The 15,334-nt window shown below is 34.4% G+C and overlaps 2 protein-coding genes across 11 annotated transcripts in view; one reads left to right on the top strand and one right to left on the bottom strand.

Annotated features, from left to right (window-relative positions):
• LOC109041225 (uncharacterized) overlaps positions 1-9,133 on the top strand; it is a 413,234-nt gene extending 404,101 nt beyond the window's left edge. For 4 of the 6 annotated variants that reach the window (XM_072299619.1, XM_072299616.1, XM_072299626.1 and 1 more), the window contains 5 exons: positions 208-393; positions 1,894-1,956; positions 2,616-2,878; positions 6,054-6,217; positions 6,954-9,133. In XM_072299619.1, coding sequence (XP_072155720.1) covers positions 208-393; positions 1,894-1,956; positions 2,616-2,878; positions 6,054-6,217; positions 6,954-7,268 — 991 coding nt within the window. In that variant the 3' untranslated portion in view covers positions 7,269-9,133. Of the gene's footprint in view, positions 1-207; positions 394-1,893; positions 1,957-2,615; positions 2,879-4,034; positions 4,204-6,053; positions 6,218-6,953 lie in introns of those variants that run through there. The other 2 variants (XR_011899748.1, XM_072299631.1) reach the window with 2 other exon arrangements.
• A 498-nt stretch (positions 9,134-9,631) lies between these two features.
• Positions 9,632-15,334, bottom strand: part of LOC109041301 (probable phospholipid-transporting ATPase IIB) — a 29,341-nt gene continuing 23,638 nt past the window's right edge. For all 5 annotated transcript variants that reach the window (XM_019057605.2, XM_019057608.2, XM_019057607.2 and 2 more), the window contains 3 exons: positions 14,631-14,797; positions 13,106-13,309; positions 9,632-12,597 (listed from right to left, as the gene is read on the bottom strand). In XM_019057605.2, coding sequence (XP_018913150.1) covers positions 12,464-12,597; positions 13,106-13,309; positions 14,631-14,797 — 505 coding nt within the window. In that variant the 3' untranslated portion in view covers positions 9,632-12,463. The remainder of the gene's footprint in view (positions 12,598-13,105; positions 13,310-14,630; positions 14,798-15,334) is intronic.

Genomic DNA, 15,334 nt, shown 5'->3' with positions numbered 1-15,334 from the left:
TTATGAGTTGACTGAAAATCAGTGTAAAAGTTGTAAGCATGCATCTAAATAGTTTCAAAAGTGAAGATTGATCTGCCCATCAACTTTTTTCATGTATTTCTTCCAACCAAAATCTGGCTTTTTGCAACACCGCAAGAAAAGCAAGGTTTTGCATGACTTGTTAAGAAGATTTGAACTCTAAGTGTGATTGGTCTCTGTCTGTTACAGCCTTCCGAATTGTGGGCGAAATCCCCTGCATTCACATTCTCAGGAATTGAAATGCCCAACCCCTGGCTGTGATGGCTCTGGTCATGTGACCGGCAATTATTCATCTCATAGATCACTATCAGGTTGCCCAAGAGCAAATAAGCCCAAAAGCAAACCGAGAGATGGACAAGACTCTGAGCCCTTAAGGTAGGCATCTTTTGCGCTTTAACATTCATACATCCGAGTAGTGACTGCAAATGTAAAGATCATATCTTGAATACGTTGGTTAAAAATAGTTACCAGATTATTCAACATGCAAGCCAGTATTTTTCACTAGTTACATTTAAACCCAGGCTTTAAATGTAACACAGTTTGTAACCCAAATTTTTACACAATTTTTATCAATGCTTCGGCAAACGCCAGTTACCTTTAACCTGAGTTTGTAACCGGAGTTGAGCTTATTAAACGTTGGGAGTTTTAACGATGTCCAGATGAAATTTTTGTAACCTTGAAATCTGCAAGTGGAAAACTACAGTGAAATACCTACTTCAGGAAAACATACCTGGTGGAAACTAAAATGATTATTTTGGCTGATTTCTTGTTTTTCCTTGAAAGATGTTTTTATATCATATTTTGCTTCAAAAATACATGGGTATGCAAACATCACATTTTTTTTATATACATAGATAAATGCTAGGAACAGGATGGTTGATTCTCATGTAAATTTCAGCACCGAGTCCGAAAATTACCTCTTCCCCTGTACCCATCAACTTTCTGGAAAATGGAAATCTTTCCCAAAAATGGGCTTCTCCAAAAAAAGTTCAATATCTGAGAAATGAGTGCATGCTAGAGACAAACCAGGGTCATTTATGGACTCAGTATTCTAAAATACAAAGAAAACATATATCACATGTCCACAAAATTTTTCACACTATGTCTAATAAGAGGTTTTTCTAGTTTAATGGTATCATCAAGCCACTGCAGAGTATCTGTACAGGGAGAGAATGACATCTGTGTGCTGCCTTTTTTTTTGGTTGCAAAAAATAGGCTAATATGGTGCTTTTACAGCTATAAATAAACAAGCAAGATGGCACCTTCACGCACTGGATGTATACTTTTTAGGGAGAAATCAATGAAATAGGTAATCAAACGAATTCTGATAAAAAATGAAATATCCATTGAAAGAAAAAAAGACTCTAGAACTGACGTTGAGTCATAATATGAGAATCTGGGAAAAACCATAAATTGAACTGATTCACTAAATGAGGGATGGGCAGTACATCGAATACATTTTATTGCGGTAGGGTTGGCATAAGCTTCCTGAAGCGTATCAACCAATTAAAGCAATTGTTGACTCGTGGCCGTAAGATCATTATGTCAGTTTGAAACGCGCAGACCAATCATAAAGAGGCACAGCATAACTGTGCTAAAAAGATAAAAATTACCATACTTTTCTTTTATTGGTATTCTAAGCCCATAGACCCCCATTTAAAACTGGTCCAATTGTTTATTTGGGTGTCTTTTGGGGTCAGTTGTTCAAAATGGAAGTGTATAGAAATAAAGCCACGTAATCTTTTAGTATTGAGAGATAACAATTGGAATTTTATTTTACATCTTTGTAAAGTACTTACTTGCGATTGAAATGCACAAAAAAAAGTAAACCACATGTTTACTCCAAAAATATGAATGAAGTAACTTTTGTTTCAGATGTCCAATTCCAGGCTGTGATGGATCTGGTCATGCGACAGGAAAATTCTTATCTCATAGAAGGTGTGTATCATTTATTATTGCCACTCAACTTTGTAAGAGTTGAAAATTTGTCCCCAAAAACTTATCAGTCTGCTTCAAAGTTTTTCTTTTGCAAAAGTAGGCTAGCAATCTTTTAAAAGGGAACTCTACATTCTTCATTGTTAAACTCTCAACCGTCCAACTAGGAGGCAATTGTTGCATCTGAAAGTCAATGAATGGACCCGTTGGTTCCAGCTTAAAATGCGATTTTCCTTATTCTAATGTGCCTTATTTTATTTTCTTGGGCAAATCTATCCGTTTCAAGTCCCCCTCCCCTTCTTCTTAATCGTTTATTTTCATGAATTATTCATAATTTCTTGACTTGTGGAAAAATGTATGTACCCTGTTGATTTTTTTCTAACTTACAATTGCAAAGCAGAGGCAGAGTTCTCAACGCTCTGATTGTGGCGCAGCAATACAACCAGAGGGTGAGAAGATTTGAGAACAGGACAGAGGCATGGAGCAAAATAGCACACGAAGTTAACTAGGTTCCTATTAAATTTTAGATGGCCCCTAATAATTGGGCTTTTCGGGCAAAGTTGCTCCTAAAATTTTGGGAGAGAAGGCAGAACACTGATGTCTACTCATTATGATCAACAAGTATTACCGTTTGAAATTTTCATTTGATGATTTGTTTTCAGTGCAAGTGGATGTCCAATAGCAAACCGGAATAAAATGAGGGTCCTTGAGAGTGGTGGCACAGTGGAACAACACAAAGCCGCCTTGGCTGCTGTCTCTGCAGCAACTAAGTTAGACTGCCCAACGCCAGGATGCGATGGAGGTGGTCACTTGAATAACTCTTTTTTAACTCACCGCTCAGTAGCTGGCTGCCCAAATCAATTTTCAACCAAGAAACAGATATCCGGACCGGATCTTTATCATATGTACCAAAAACCCCCCTCTAGTGAGTATCTTAGCCAGCCTGTATGGAATCTGCTCAATTGAGAGTATTGGGAAATGAATTAATTTTTCTCCAAAAGACGCAACCCTTAGTTTTTTAAAAAGTAAATACGATTAATTGTATCAATTTTGTAGCAAAATTTACAGCATCGATGTTATCGGTTTGTCTCTAACATCATCCCTTGTACAGTAATTCATAAAGCGTAATTGATCTAGATAACAATTTTGTACATTTGTGAATTGTGAATAGTCACTTTCAATTTTTTTTTAAAGTATTTGTACAAATGTAAAGATGAAGAGGCTGTAGCCTCAACGATCCCATGGACTTGTTGTGAAAAATCAAATCGGGGTTTTTACAAATAATAATGCAACAAAATATATTCTGTGGGGAAAAGGTCAAATCAATCTGCTTCTCACTCTCCTTAATTGTAACATTATTTCCGTAAGGCATGTTGAATGAACAACTCTCTAATTTTCATATCACGTATTAAATCCTTTTGTCTTTTTTCTCCTTCTTCACTTATTGTTCTTTGCATTGAATTAACAAGTATATGCTCAAGAGACTGTTCACTCAGCATTTTATATTGTATGAACTGTGTTTTGGTGGTCTCTCCATCTTATGAATTATGTTAGTTGAGGAAATTAGAAACTATGTAATATCTTGAGGAGGAAGTAATGAGTCTGCTTTCTGTAAAAAAAGAAGAAGAAAACCATTGTCAAAGCTAATGAAAGTATTTGTAATAGAATTTATTTTTAGCAGTGTTACTGCAAGGTTCACATGCACAGAATTGAAGTTATCACACAAGCTTGTATGTTCCAATGATTTAAGAGATTCAAAGTCACATGTGGGAGCAGGAATTGGGAAGTTGTATTTGTTTGTATTGGACCGTTCATCCTAGTCCATGATTCCTACATGGTTTGAATATTCCTGTAAGCTGGCAGCATTTAGATTTTAGACAGTAATCAAACATCTTCACCAGATGGAAACTAATTATTTCAAGCACATTAATACAGTAAAATCTGCGCAAGTGGACACGTATGTTCAGTGGAAACTTGCCTTAGCAACCATAGATTATTTTTGATTTCAAAATCACATTTTTGCAGTTAACATTAAGTTTTACCCTTCTTTTTATTTGCTTTATTCTGTGCACCTTTTTGAGGTGTTACGTGTTTACTCTAACTGTGTGTAGCGTCTCAGAAGAGCAGTCTAATGGATAACTTGGCCAAATTATGATTACCTAATCGCTATAGCAGATTCCTCCAACATCAAAACAGCAATAATTATCGAAAAGTCGCTTCCTCTGCTGTTTCATTCTCTCTGGACTTAAGGTAATTGTTAAGATGAATTCAAATCTGAACTCTACATCTTAGCTCGAAGCTAATTCCTTTTCTAATCCTCAGTTAGTGTGTCACTGTCTTTTGTGGTTGGTTCTATTTTTCACTCCTTTGTGTGAAACTAGGATACACAAATTTTGCTTTACAGCATTGCGAAACTCCCCTACACATTTCTTCTTGTAAAGGAGAATCTGTAATTATCATCTTGCATAGTTTTTTGTGAATTTTATTTCTTTGTTGAGAGAATCTATTAAAAATCTTGGAGAAGCATAATATAAATAGACATTTTCGGTGGAAGTGTGAGTGAAAACCGCAAGCAAGATGAATGTTTTTCTAGTTTCACCATCGCCCTGCTTCTCTGAATATTTATCTTGCCTATTTTATCCTGCTCCTATTTCTTCAACATCGTCTTAGATCTTCTTCCTTTCGTGTTACAGTTTTTCAATAGTCTCCCCAGTTGCACCCTTTTCTGTTCACTGATTCATTCATATGCCTGAAAGCTCAGCATGTGGTATAGTTCTCAATCGCAACTAGTTGAATTTTTTAATACATTTTGGAATTTGGCTGTAAATGAATCTAGTTAACTTTTATAGAGGAGTTAACAAGGAATATTTTGCCCTCTTTACTGGTCCCAACTCCCTGATATTCTTCAGAATCCCTACCATTTTCAGCAGAATTATTTGATTAGTGATTACAAATATTATATTTTTTTGGCTTTATTCTCTCTGTAGCAAGTATAAGTGATGTACCACCAGAACTGTTGCTAATTGTTTATCTCATTCATAAGTCTATTTAAATGAAAAGTTCAACCAATCCAATTTCCATGCCGGAAACTATTTGTTCTTCTTCATATTACCATGAGTTGTCCACTTAAGCCCAGGTTTTACTGTATACACTGTTTTCTAAAATCTTTGCTGTAAGGCAAAACAAGTTTTCTAATGGAATCGTCTCTATCCATTTAATTTGCTCAAGACCAACCACATGGGTGTCAACATCCCTTTTTTGATCATGATTTTGTAACATCGGATATTAATACAAATCACATTTACCAATCAATGTGTTATTACGTGTAACAAAATTCTTCAAAGTATTTCTTTACTTTCTCCTCATTTTCGCTTATATTTCAAATTCTCTCTGATCAAAGTATCGATGACTCTAATAAAGACGGTTGCATGGCACAAAGCAAATTGATCTGCACATGAATTTTGGTCGCCTCAGTCAATTTAGGTATTGCTTTAGTAATTTTATGTTGAATAAAAGCGGAGTTTAATTGTATTGAAGAATCACCTTAACGATCGGAAGTTATCATCGTCAAGTAATGGAAAATAAAAATATTCTCCAATAATATTCCGGAAAATATAGTCTAATGGATGAAGGAATGGAACATGAGATTCAAATTTTAAACCAAGGCAACTGAAAGATTTGCAAAGAGCTCAGACTTTTTTGGAAGCATGTCAGCACATTTTTCCCATGATTGCAAAATCACGTTTAATTTTTAAAAGCCCACTTCAGCTTGGGACCATTAAATTGGGTGTCTGACCACAACCAGCTTCAAGTATCATTAATATAAATGTACGTATTGAATGATCACCAACACATCCGCACCAGGTATTGGAACATCAACCTGAACATTGTAGCCGCTTTTTAATGCACTGGCTTCCATACAGTGCAAATTATTAAGTTATTTGTCTAAATTTTGTCAACTCGTGAATTCTCACTGAAAAACTTGCTATAAAACTATTCTTCTATACCTCGAAAGTGAATTTTTGTTTGTTTGTTTCACTTCCTCTGCTTTTCAGACTCCTATTTGAATGATAATAACAAATTTGATTTTCTGTCATCAGATATGGTGTTAGGAAATGATGGAACTGGTAATGGGGAAGATTTATTTACACTTGAAGCAGAGATCACTGAACTGCAAAGAGAGAATGCTCGCGTTGAATCACAAATGATGAGACTCAAAACTGACATCACTGCTATGGAAGCGCATTTACGGCATGGAGACAAAGTAAGACTTTAATTCGCTCCTCGAGCATTTATCTTCTCTCATTGATTTTCTAACTCTCAAAATGCTATAAGAATTTTTCAGTTCTTTCAAAATTAAGCACTTCTTGCAGAATTCAGTGAAATCAGTCTTGTTAAGGAAATTTTCAATTTTGTTCAAGCAGCCAGCTCAGTTTTTACAATTGTCCTAAAAGTTTCTGCCGAGCTCATAAGTGACAGTGAAAAAGTGTATCCATCTTTCTTAATCCCACAGTTAAAGAGGCCGAGTCCTTGTCAATGTTTCGATTTCATTCCAATATTTTAAAGGTACAATTAATGGAATGGAATTAATGAAGGAAGATGAGCAAAAGTTCTTAATATCTTGGTTTAATGTCATTCTTTTTTACACACATTGCTCTAAGTTCGTAACCAACATTTATGCAACTGTTGCTTTCAATTCTCAACTTTTTTATTGATTACAGTTTTGAAGGATCCATAAATCCTTTTCACTTTTACCTATCTAAAAATATAATCAGTAAAATATTACCCTGGAAAATAGTTTTCAAAGTAAACAACTTGAAATTTTTGAGCCTGTTCTGAGTTAGGCTTTATTCTCTATGGAAAGATATATGTTCATCTAAATACTGTAAGTTGAAAAGTTTTGCAGACACTATTTACCAAGACTTGAATCAAAGAAGTACCTATGTTTTTCAAACATTGATATATATTACCTCCAAAATTACTCAGTCATTAAATTTCAGGAATCTCCGATGAGCGCTCAACCGTCTCAGCATGGCAGTGACTTAAACGAGTATTACGAAAGTCTGCGAAACAATGTGATCACTCTTTTGGAACATGTTCGCATTCCACCGATGAACGATGGACAGTCTGATAAACGAATGGAAAGAGTCGGAAATGAACACTTTGACAGTTATTTAAGCAAATTGCAGTCACTATGCAGCTCTGCTGGTGAAATTTCGCACCCCACTTATTCTGTAAACGAACCTGGCAGGCCTTTGTACGATCCTGTTAAATTCAGCCTCCAAGATTATACTGTATTGCCAACACCTATCTAAATGTTTCCCTTCCCTCTTTGCTGCCAAGCATTTTGTACTATATATATATGCATCCCCTCTTTTATATCGCTAAAATTTAATTTTTTCAAAATTTATTCATTCGATGGGGAACTTAACGACTTTGAAATTTTGCAATGATCTTACCCCCAAACCATAAGATTATGTAATGTACTCCATAAAAATTGTACTACAACATAGGATACACAAATGATAATTTATTGCAGAGAAGAGCATACTTTTTGCTGTATTGTACCTATAGCAAGCCAACAGCCATCTTGAGTTCTGTCCCAGTAGCCTATAACTTTGTCTCTCATAAGAAAAAAAAAAGACTGCCCTTGGTTCGGAAGGAATCTTCAAGGAGGTAACCTGCAGTCCTGACCTGCAATCTTCAAACCATCAATACTCGGGGTTGACTTCACTATTTTAGGCGTTACCAATCCTGAAATGTTCTTAAAACTTATTAACATTTAGAACACATAACATTTTAAAGTACGTATGTTGGAAGCTGTATTCTAAGCTAAATGGTGTAAAAATTGCATGGCAATGTTGATGATAGTGTAGCTTTGCAGCATTGGCTCTATGCATTTCAGTAAGGATTAAATTCTATGCTTAACACACCAATCTACTCTATTGTTTATCAGCTCTAGCAAAGTAACCTGGCAATGTTGCTGCCTAAAAGTAATTAATGTTTCGGCAGGTAATAATTCTCTTGCTTATTAGCTTCAATTCGATTCACTGCATTCTTTACTCGATGCAAACTCACTAGAAGTCAGGTCAGTCAGTATGACAGTTACAAAACTCCTGTTTCAATTTCCTCTTGTGATTTCATTTTTTGGAATTTTTTTTTAAAAATATCTGAATCCCCAAGGACCCAACATAAACCAACAGGACCCACGTAATACTTATTATTTCTCACACAGAAAAATGTAAATGAATTAAAGTGAATTCTCGAGGCAAGTGCTTATTTGAACTCAAATTAATGCTCAATGAATGAAAGTCTCTGCTCAATCTGCCTTCGAGTGCGTTTAATTATTATACCCATGGAAAAATTTGATTTAATTTGTGGACACTTATGGAAATAAGAAATACGTTGCTTGACTTGAATATTGAATGATCTCGTAATGCTCCCCCGATATTTTTTTCATTTTTAAGTATTCACCTTTAGTCTGTCTGTCTGTAAGTATGTATCATTATAGTCTAATTCTCAGAGAATCCGATTATGATTTGAGAGTAACAACAATTTTAAAAGTTAGTGCTATGGATCAAGCCGTTAAAGTTTATCAGTGAAAATTACTCTCATCATTAATGCAATTGATGTATAACCCTAGGTGTATTGTTCATGTTAGTATAATTCTTCCTGTAAATAGGGTATTTTTGTACAATACTTGTAAATTATGCATACTGTTTCAAATTATTTTTGACTGATCTTTTTCGAGATCTTATATTTGTGATATCCGAAAGAAATTTTTATCAAAATTGCTGAAATATCACAAACATTTTGAAAAATTGTATGTCCTTCCTAAATTTTTAAATACATAGACGGATTCATTTGTTACTTATTGTTTTGTGCCGAAAATCTTCTCTTTAATGTTATATTATGCCTGTTTAGTTTCATTCTCTTTTTGTTCTTTTTTTTCAATATTATTTGTTCCTTGTTCATTGTTTTTTATCCTTGTTTTTTCATCATCGTATTTAAAGTCATTGCTCTTTGATTTTTACCTAATCATTAAGTTTTTATTTCTAATGTTTCATGTATCATACTGTGTTATTTTCTAAAAAAGAAAAAAAAAATCACATAGATCATCTTTACAGCCATTATGGATAAAACTGAAATTCAATTAAATTCCTTTTTATGTGCAAACATACATTTTTACGTTTTCTGTTTTATTATAGACATTCACTCCTTCACTATTCAATGCTGAGGCTCTTTTAATTCATATAATTCCTTCCTCTTCTGTTTCCTATGCGTATAATATTTTCTTATCAGAAGAACATGATGCAAAGACGCTATTTATGCATGTCACTCATTGGATTTCCTTTAAAATTAATCCATCAATTACTCATACTCCAGCCGTCTTTTCCCAAATTTCCAAAACTCAAAATTAAAAAAAAAAAAAAAAAAATACTTGTGGGGGCGGGGAGGCACTAGGTCTACTTCTTTCTTTGTGAATATATTTTTGATACTTCAAATACTTTTGATATATTTTCAACCATGTTTCACAAGAAATTTAAATGAAAGATTATGCATTCTGAAGCATAAAGCAATGTAAAAGGGCCCAAAGGATCAATCTAATTTATACTAAAAAAAAAGGGGGGGATTTCTTCTTTATGAGAAAAGTAAAAAATAAAAAGTAATGACAATCTTAGCAAATATCATTAAAATCAGTTTTTATTAAGAAACAAGATATTTTTTTTCCTTCTGGGAGGTTCTTTCTTTTTAAATTCTCTCCTTTCTACGATTACTAATAGAAAGGATTTGCTACTCGAGCAAAGCTATTTACATGAAAAAAATGTACAGTATTAATAGTAACGTTTCACTTAAAAAATACTAACAACTTAAAAGTATTACTCACTGATAAAACATCACAATTTGAAAACACGGAAAAGTCAACAGTGTCATTTGTACAAACATTCTTAGGAAGCGACAATATTTGGAATTAACATTTAAATAACAAAATGCAAGTTGCCAGATAGAAGAATGTAAGAGATGAAAAAGAAAGACCTAAAATCATTTTAATCAATAGTGAACAACACATAAAACGGAGAATTTATTCGTCCCATGACAAAATCATTAAAAGCTGGCTATTAAGAACAAATGGTCGGTCGAAACAAGATTGACCATAATTATTTATAAATAATAAGGCAAAGTTAGGCAGACCCAAATCACTTTGTAAAAAAAAAGGGAGACTTGGCTGACAGTAAGACTGCTGATAAGGAAACCTTGATTTGACATGCAGCTTCTAAAAAACTAGCCAATTTCTTCAGCCACAATAGAATTTGCATCTACACATCTTAACATACTAGAGTAGTCCTTAGGTTCCAAACACTCACAGAGTGCGGAAACTCCAACTTTTGATGATAATGAATCTCTTATTAGGTATTCCTCTTCATCGTGAGAACACATGAATTAATTATAGTAAAAAAAAGGCTTAAAATTGTCATAAAAGATAAGTGGCAAAAGTTTCCAACTGGGCAGATGAGCTGCATATTGTCTAGTTACACAACTAGTAATTTTTGACTAATTCAAACTTTACAAATAAAGTAAATTAAATGAAGTAGGTGGTTACTGTCCCATTTCAAAGTAATATTAGGAAAACTTTTGAAAGAAAGTGAGTTTAGCTCCCTTAAATAAACTAAGTTGGCTGAAAGATTTTTGACAACGATTCAACAGTCACAAGCAGGTTTGCTAAAATAACAGAGGTGATTGCGACTAATATGGATATTTTCACAATTATAAAATCTACAATCTTTCCAGGAGTAAAAATGGGATAAAAGGAGAAGAATGAACCGAATGACAGTGTTCTTCATTCCGCTAGATTTTAAAACTTTGGGGGGGGGGGGGGGGGATTTCTTGCAACAAAAGTTATTGATTTGATTTAATCGTTCATAAAAATTAATTCCTGTGTTAAATTAGCAAACTACACTGGCTTTAATATTATGATGAATTTTTAGCTTTGGCAGGGAAATCGTGAAAAAAAAAGAAAGAAAAAGAAATGTTAAATACTGTTATGTGCTTCCACATGGATGATAGAATTGAAGTGGTGCTATTTCACATAGAAGACGTAAAACTAGTCAGCACTGCTAAGTGGTGGGTTAAATTTTGATGCCGAATGGCGCTCAGATGCTCTGTCTTGCTCTGATGCAGTGAACAAGTTTTGTCTAAAAAGTTATTAATTCCTCTTGGAGGAAACGCTGACTTCTGAGAGCTACTTCACTCTACCAAGTTTTGTTCAAAGCCCGAAAAATCTGAAAAAAACTCAAGGCAATAGTCTACAGCATTTTCAGGTGGTAACATTGAATGCGAAAAATCGGATATTGATTGCATTTTGCAAGTTAAATCGAAAATTAAATTATACACACTCTTTCAATGCAATTCAACTAAATTTTCAACAGTTTTTATTCAAACACTCCTTAAATGTATAAGCTTCCTTCAAAACTTGGTATGAGTTTGGCTAGGATCAGCTTTTAAGGTTTCTCCAGATCAAAGAAACTCAACTATTTCAATGATGATGTAAACCCTGGAAAAATTGTAGCATTGACGACTGGTTGTAGACTTTTACCCAACTCATCTCAGTTTCAATAAATTAGAATAAGAGACATGAAGACATTTTATTTCTGATAGAAAAATACTATTATAATCAATCCCTGCTGAGTCAAATTGTGGCGGGATCAAGCTTATGTTCGACTTATGCTAAACATCTGCTCATTAAATCAAATTTCCACCAAAAAAAATCGACATAATGCGATATCATAGCGATTCTGAGAGAAGCCTGGAAATATGAATGGCCTTTAGTGTGTTCCTGCGAATTCCAAATACAGCAAAGCCAGGCAGTTATGTCTGGTAACAAAAATGTATCTTGCAGCTTTTAATGATTATTCACTAGCTTTGGAACGGCATGGCTCATTTTACAACTTCCCTCATGGGAATTCGACGGGACCACACGAAAATCTGTCTAACCTATCTTACCCAGCATTTGACTTAACAAGGGTTGACTGTATTTTAAATAAAATTAAAAAAATTAAAAGAAAACATAAAAAATTATTGAGAAAAAAAGGAGGTGTTTGCATATTGAGGTTTGTTTACCCTGTGATGTAGGTCCGTACAACCTGGCCCGCAAAATTCGGAATTCGAAGTATGAAAAATGGACCATAATGTCCGATTTTTTTGCTTAAATAAACTCATGATATAATTTCAAGCACTTTTTATAGAATGAATTTTTTCCATAAATTACACCATTTCCGAGAAAATCGATGATAAACTCGTTGTACCGACCTACGTCATCCAAGATGCCCGAAATGCAAACACCTCCTTTTTTTTCTCTATGATAAAAAATTGCATGAAGAGAATGCATCTCTGAGAAATCTTATTCTTATGAGGATTACACCCTTAGCCATGATTAAATTTGAGATGAAAATAGAGAGTAGGAGTCGTTGATTTTGCACTTTTTTAGACCAAAATAAAAGCTAGTGAGGTATTATGACAGTTTGGTATAGCTCGGAGGGGAGAATTTTTTCCGCAAGAATTTGAGAATGTACAAAGGTAAACAACTAACTAATGTGATGACAGTGACTTTCCATAAGAAGTCAGGTGTTTGAAGAAAAGAGGCATCTGCAAAATAGAAATGCAAAAACAAAATGAATAAGTCTTATAAAATTATAGTTTAATAAACCTAATAAATAGTAAAACCTGATGCAAGGTTTCCTGGAGTAGGGATACCTTCAAATAGGAAAATTAAAATGATACATGGCAGCCATTATTTCTTGTGACGCCACAAAATCTAATGGCCTGATATTTTCCTGTAAGAAGCCAAGTTGCATTTTTAGTGACTTTGAAAGTCTTCATCTCAGCTACAATTTCATTAAATGAAAAACAGAAAAATGCAGGCATTCTCATTTTTTACGCACTTTCCAAAAATGAATTTGAAAAAAACTGTGCAACAGCCAGGATGAATGCAAAACCTCTCCTCTCTGTGTTCGTTATTTAGAGAATTAAAATTACAAGTATCAGAATTCTGCATCCATTTTCTCAAAAAGCGATTTTAGAGATGCGCTTTCTTGCCCCTGTCCCTTTAATTGAGAATCCCACACGATTATGGAGTCAGAAAGAGGAAACTTACCAAAAAAGTCTTTGAAGACAACTAGTGTGAGAATGTAGATTCCCAAACTAAACAATTCTGCGAGTAGAATCAGATAATGCCATGTGCGGACTGTTAAGGCAACCATGATTAACTCAGTGAGAATCAGTGCAGTGAAGCTGATGGCTACAATATGAATAAACTCATCTTCAAACAAAACCAGGGCACCGTACATGATTACTCCACCTGTGATATTAAGAATAAGATTAATGCATATCAGGACATGAATAAGAAAATTGAAATCACCTGAACACTTTTAAGCGCTCAGCCGATAGGCAGCGCTTTTTGATTTCGACTTGCCTCTGGAGTACGAGTATACTAGTGCTTATTCGTTTAAATGGCGCACCAGCTCATTGATGTGTACGCTTTTTGGGGGGGTCCAGTTTTAAAATAAATAAAGCTGTGAAAACCGTATTTTATGCTTTTAACGTAATGCGCAGGTAGTTTCGATCGTTTCGTCTATAAGAAAATTTCTTAGCGGTAGAGTAATTCTTATCGAAATTGATCGTTGAACTTAAATGAAGCCTAAAAAAACGTGCCTGATGAGCTTAACGGTGACTATCATTTTCGGGAAACGAAAAAACGCGTTTATGGTTTCCTTGGTAACCGTTGTTTGCTATCAGCTGATGTTTTATTTCCATTACCCAGCCAAGTCGACGGAGTTTATACTTCCTTTCTTCACTAAATACATTGACTAACACCTGAGCGCTTTTCTAATACGACAGTATTAGAACTTTCCCGCTTGTTTTATTTTCTTTCTCTTTTTTACGCAACAGGAGCACTAACTCTTTTTAAAGATCTACAAAAATTTGAGGACTCAGCTCTGAATCAGTTCAGTAGACAGATTCCTTGCCAATATGTTTTAGCATTTGTTGTCTCAAAAAACCTAGAAATAACAAAGAACAGGGCAAAAAATTCAGGTTACAAACTATTTTTGCCAGAGATGAATGCAATGCTGGACTGACTCTTCTTGAGGGAATCCCTCAATTATTACTTTATGGCTTTCGCAAAGAAGAAGAACACTCACTTCAGCAGGCGAATTATTGCCATTTTGTGTTTGTCGGGCGGACATAGATGACATAAGTTAAATGGCGGAGCGTGATTGATCGGCTATGTCTTATCGCTGTTTCGTCATGCCTTTGTCAGGTGGAATTCACGACAAGCTAAAGGCACCTCTTGAGTTTACGACAGTGTGTTGTCCATTCCACCAGACAAAGGCACGACAAAGCAACGACAAGACATGGCCGACCAATCACGCTCCGCCATTTAACCTATGTCATCTATCTCCGCCTGACAAACACAAAATTTCAATAATTGACCTGTAGGAGTTACATTGCATTTGAATGCTTACACAGTAATTAACAATATTAAAACTACAATCTGCGCCCCTCCTATCTTGCCTAACTTGCTGACATATAATTTACTATGCAAAACTCTGAAAAAAATCTCACATGAATATCATCCACTCTTTCCCTAAAATGAGTTAATAAAATGTCAAACCACTAACCTTGATATATACTGATTAAAACCCACATGAAGAAAGTTTTAAAGGATAAAGATCTGCCTTTACTGAGATCTTTATACAGCTCAGGATACGTTAACGCTATTTTACCGGAGACATCCTTATCTAAGACTAGAGAGAAGACTGGGAACATTGTGTATATTGTTGCATACCTGAAAATATAAAATCACAGGTATAAAGTTTTTTGCCTTAAAAAACGTCATAAAAACCACAAGCTAAATCCAAACAAAAAAAACAAAAAAATTGAAAATAGCAAAATCGGTACCAAAATGTAAAAAAAACAAAAAAAAAAAAAACAGGAAAAATAAAGGAGATCGACAAAATAATTGTACAACTAAAGGAAAAACAGAAGAGATGGACTTTTCAGATCTTTTTAACTAGAGGATCTGTAGGATCAGTTTCATAACTTTCAGTAAAAAGCTATCCAGCTTGGCTGTTACGGACGAGGTAGATTTTTTCAAGCTCATTGGAGGACCGAGTATATTATGACTAAATGAAATTAAAGGTACATAAAAGGCTTAGTCTTTGATTGCAAAACATCAAACTACAGTTTCCTATTTTACAAAAAAAAAAAAAAAAAAAAAAAGGCCTTCCAAATGGAACTGGACATTAATGCAGAGATAATAAAAATGTAGTTATTCATGGTGATGAGTCCAAATTTACATAAATTAAAACATAAATAATGCCCA

Source organism: Bemisia tabaci, chromosome 1 (assembly GCF_918797505.1).
Source record: "Bemisia tabaci chromosome 1, PGI_BMITA_v3".
Classification (NCBI taxonomy): domain Eukaryota; kingdom Metazoa; phylum Arthropoda; class Insecta; order Hemiptera; family Aleyrodidae; genus Bemisia; species Bemisia tabaci.
The sequence above is the reverse complement of the archived record's forward strand: the minus strand, read 5'-3'. Positions and strand labels throughout refer to the sequence as shown.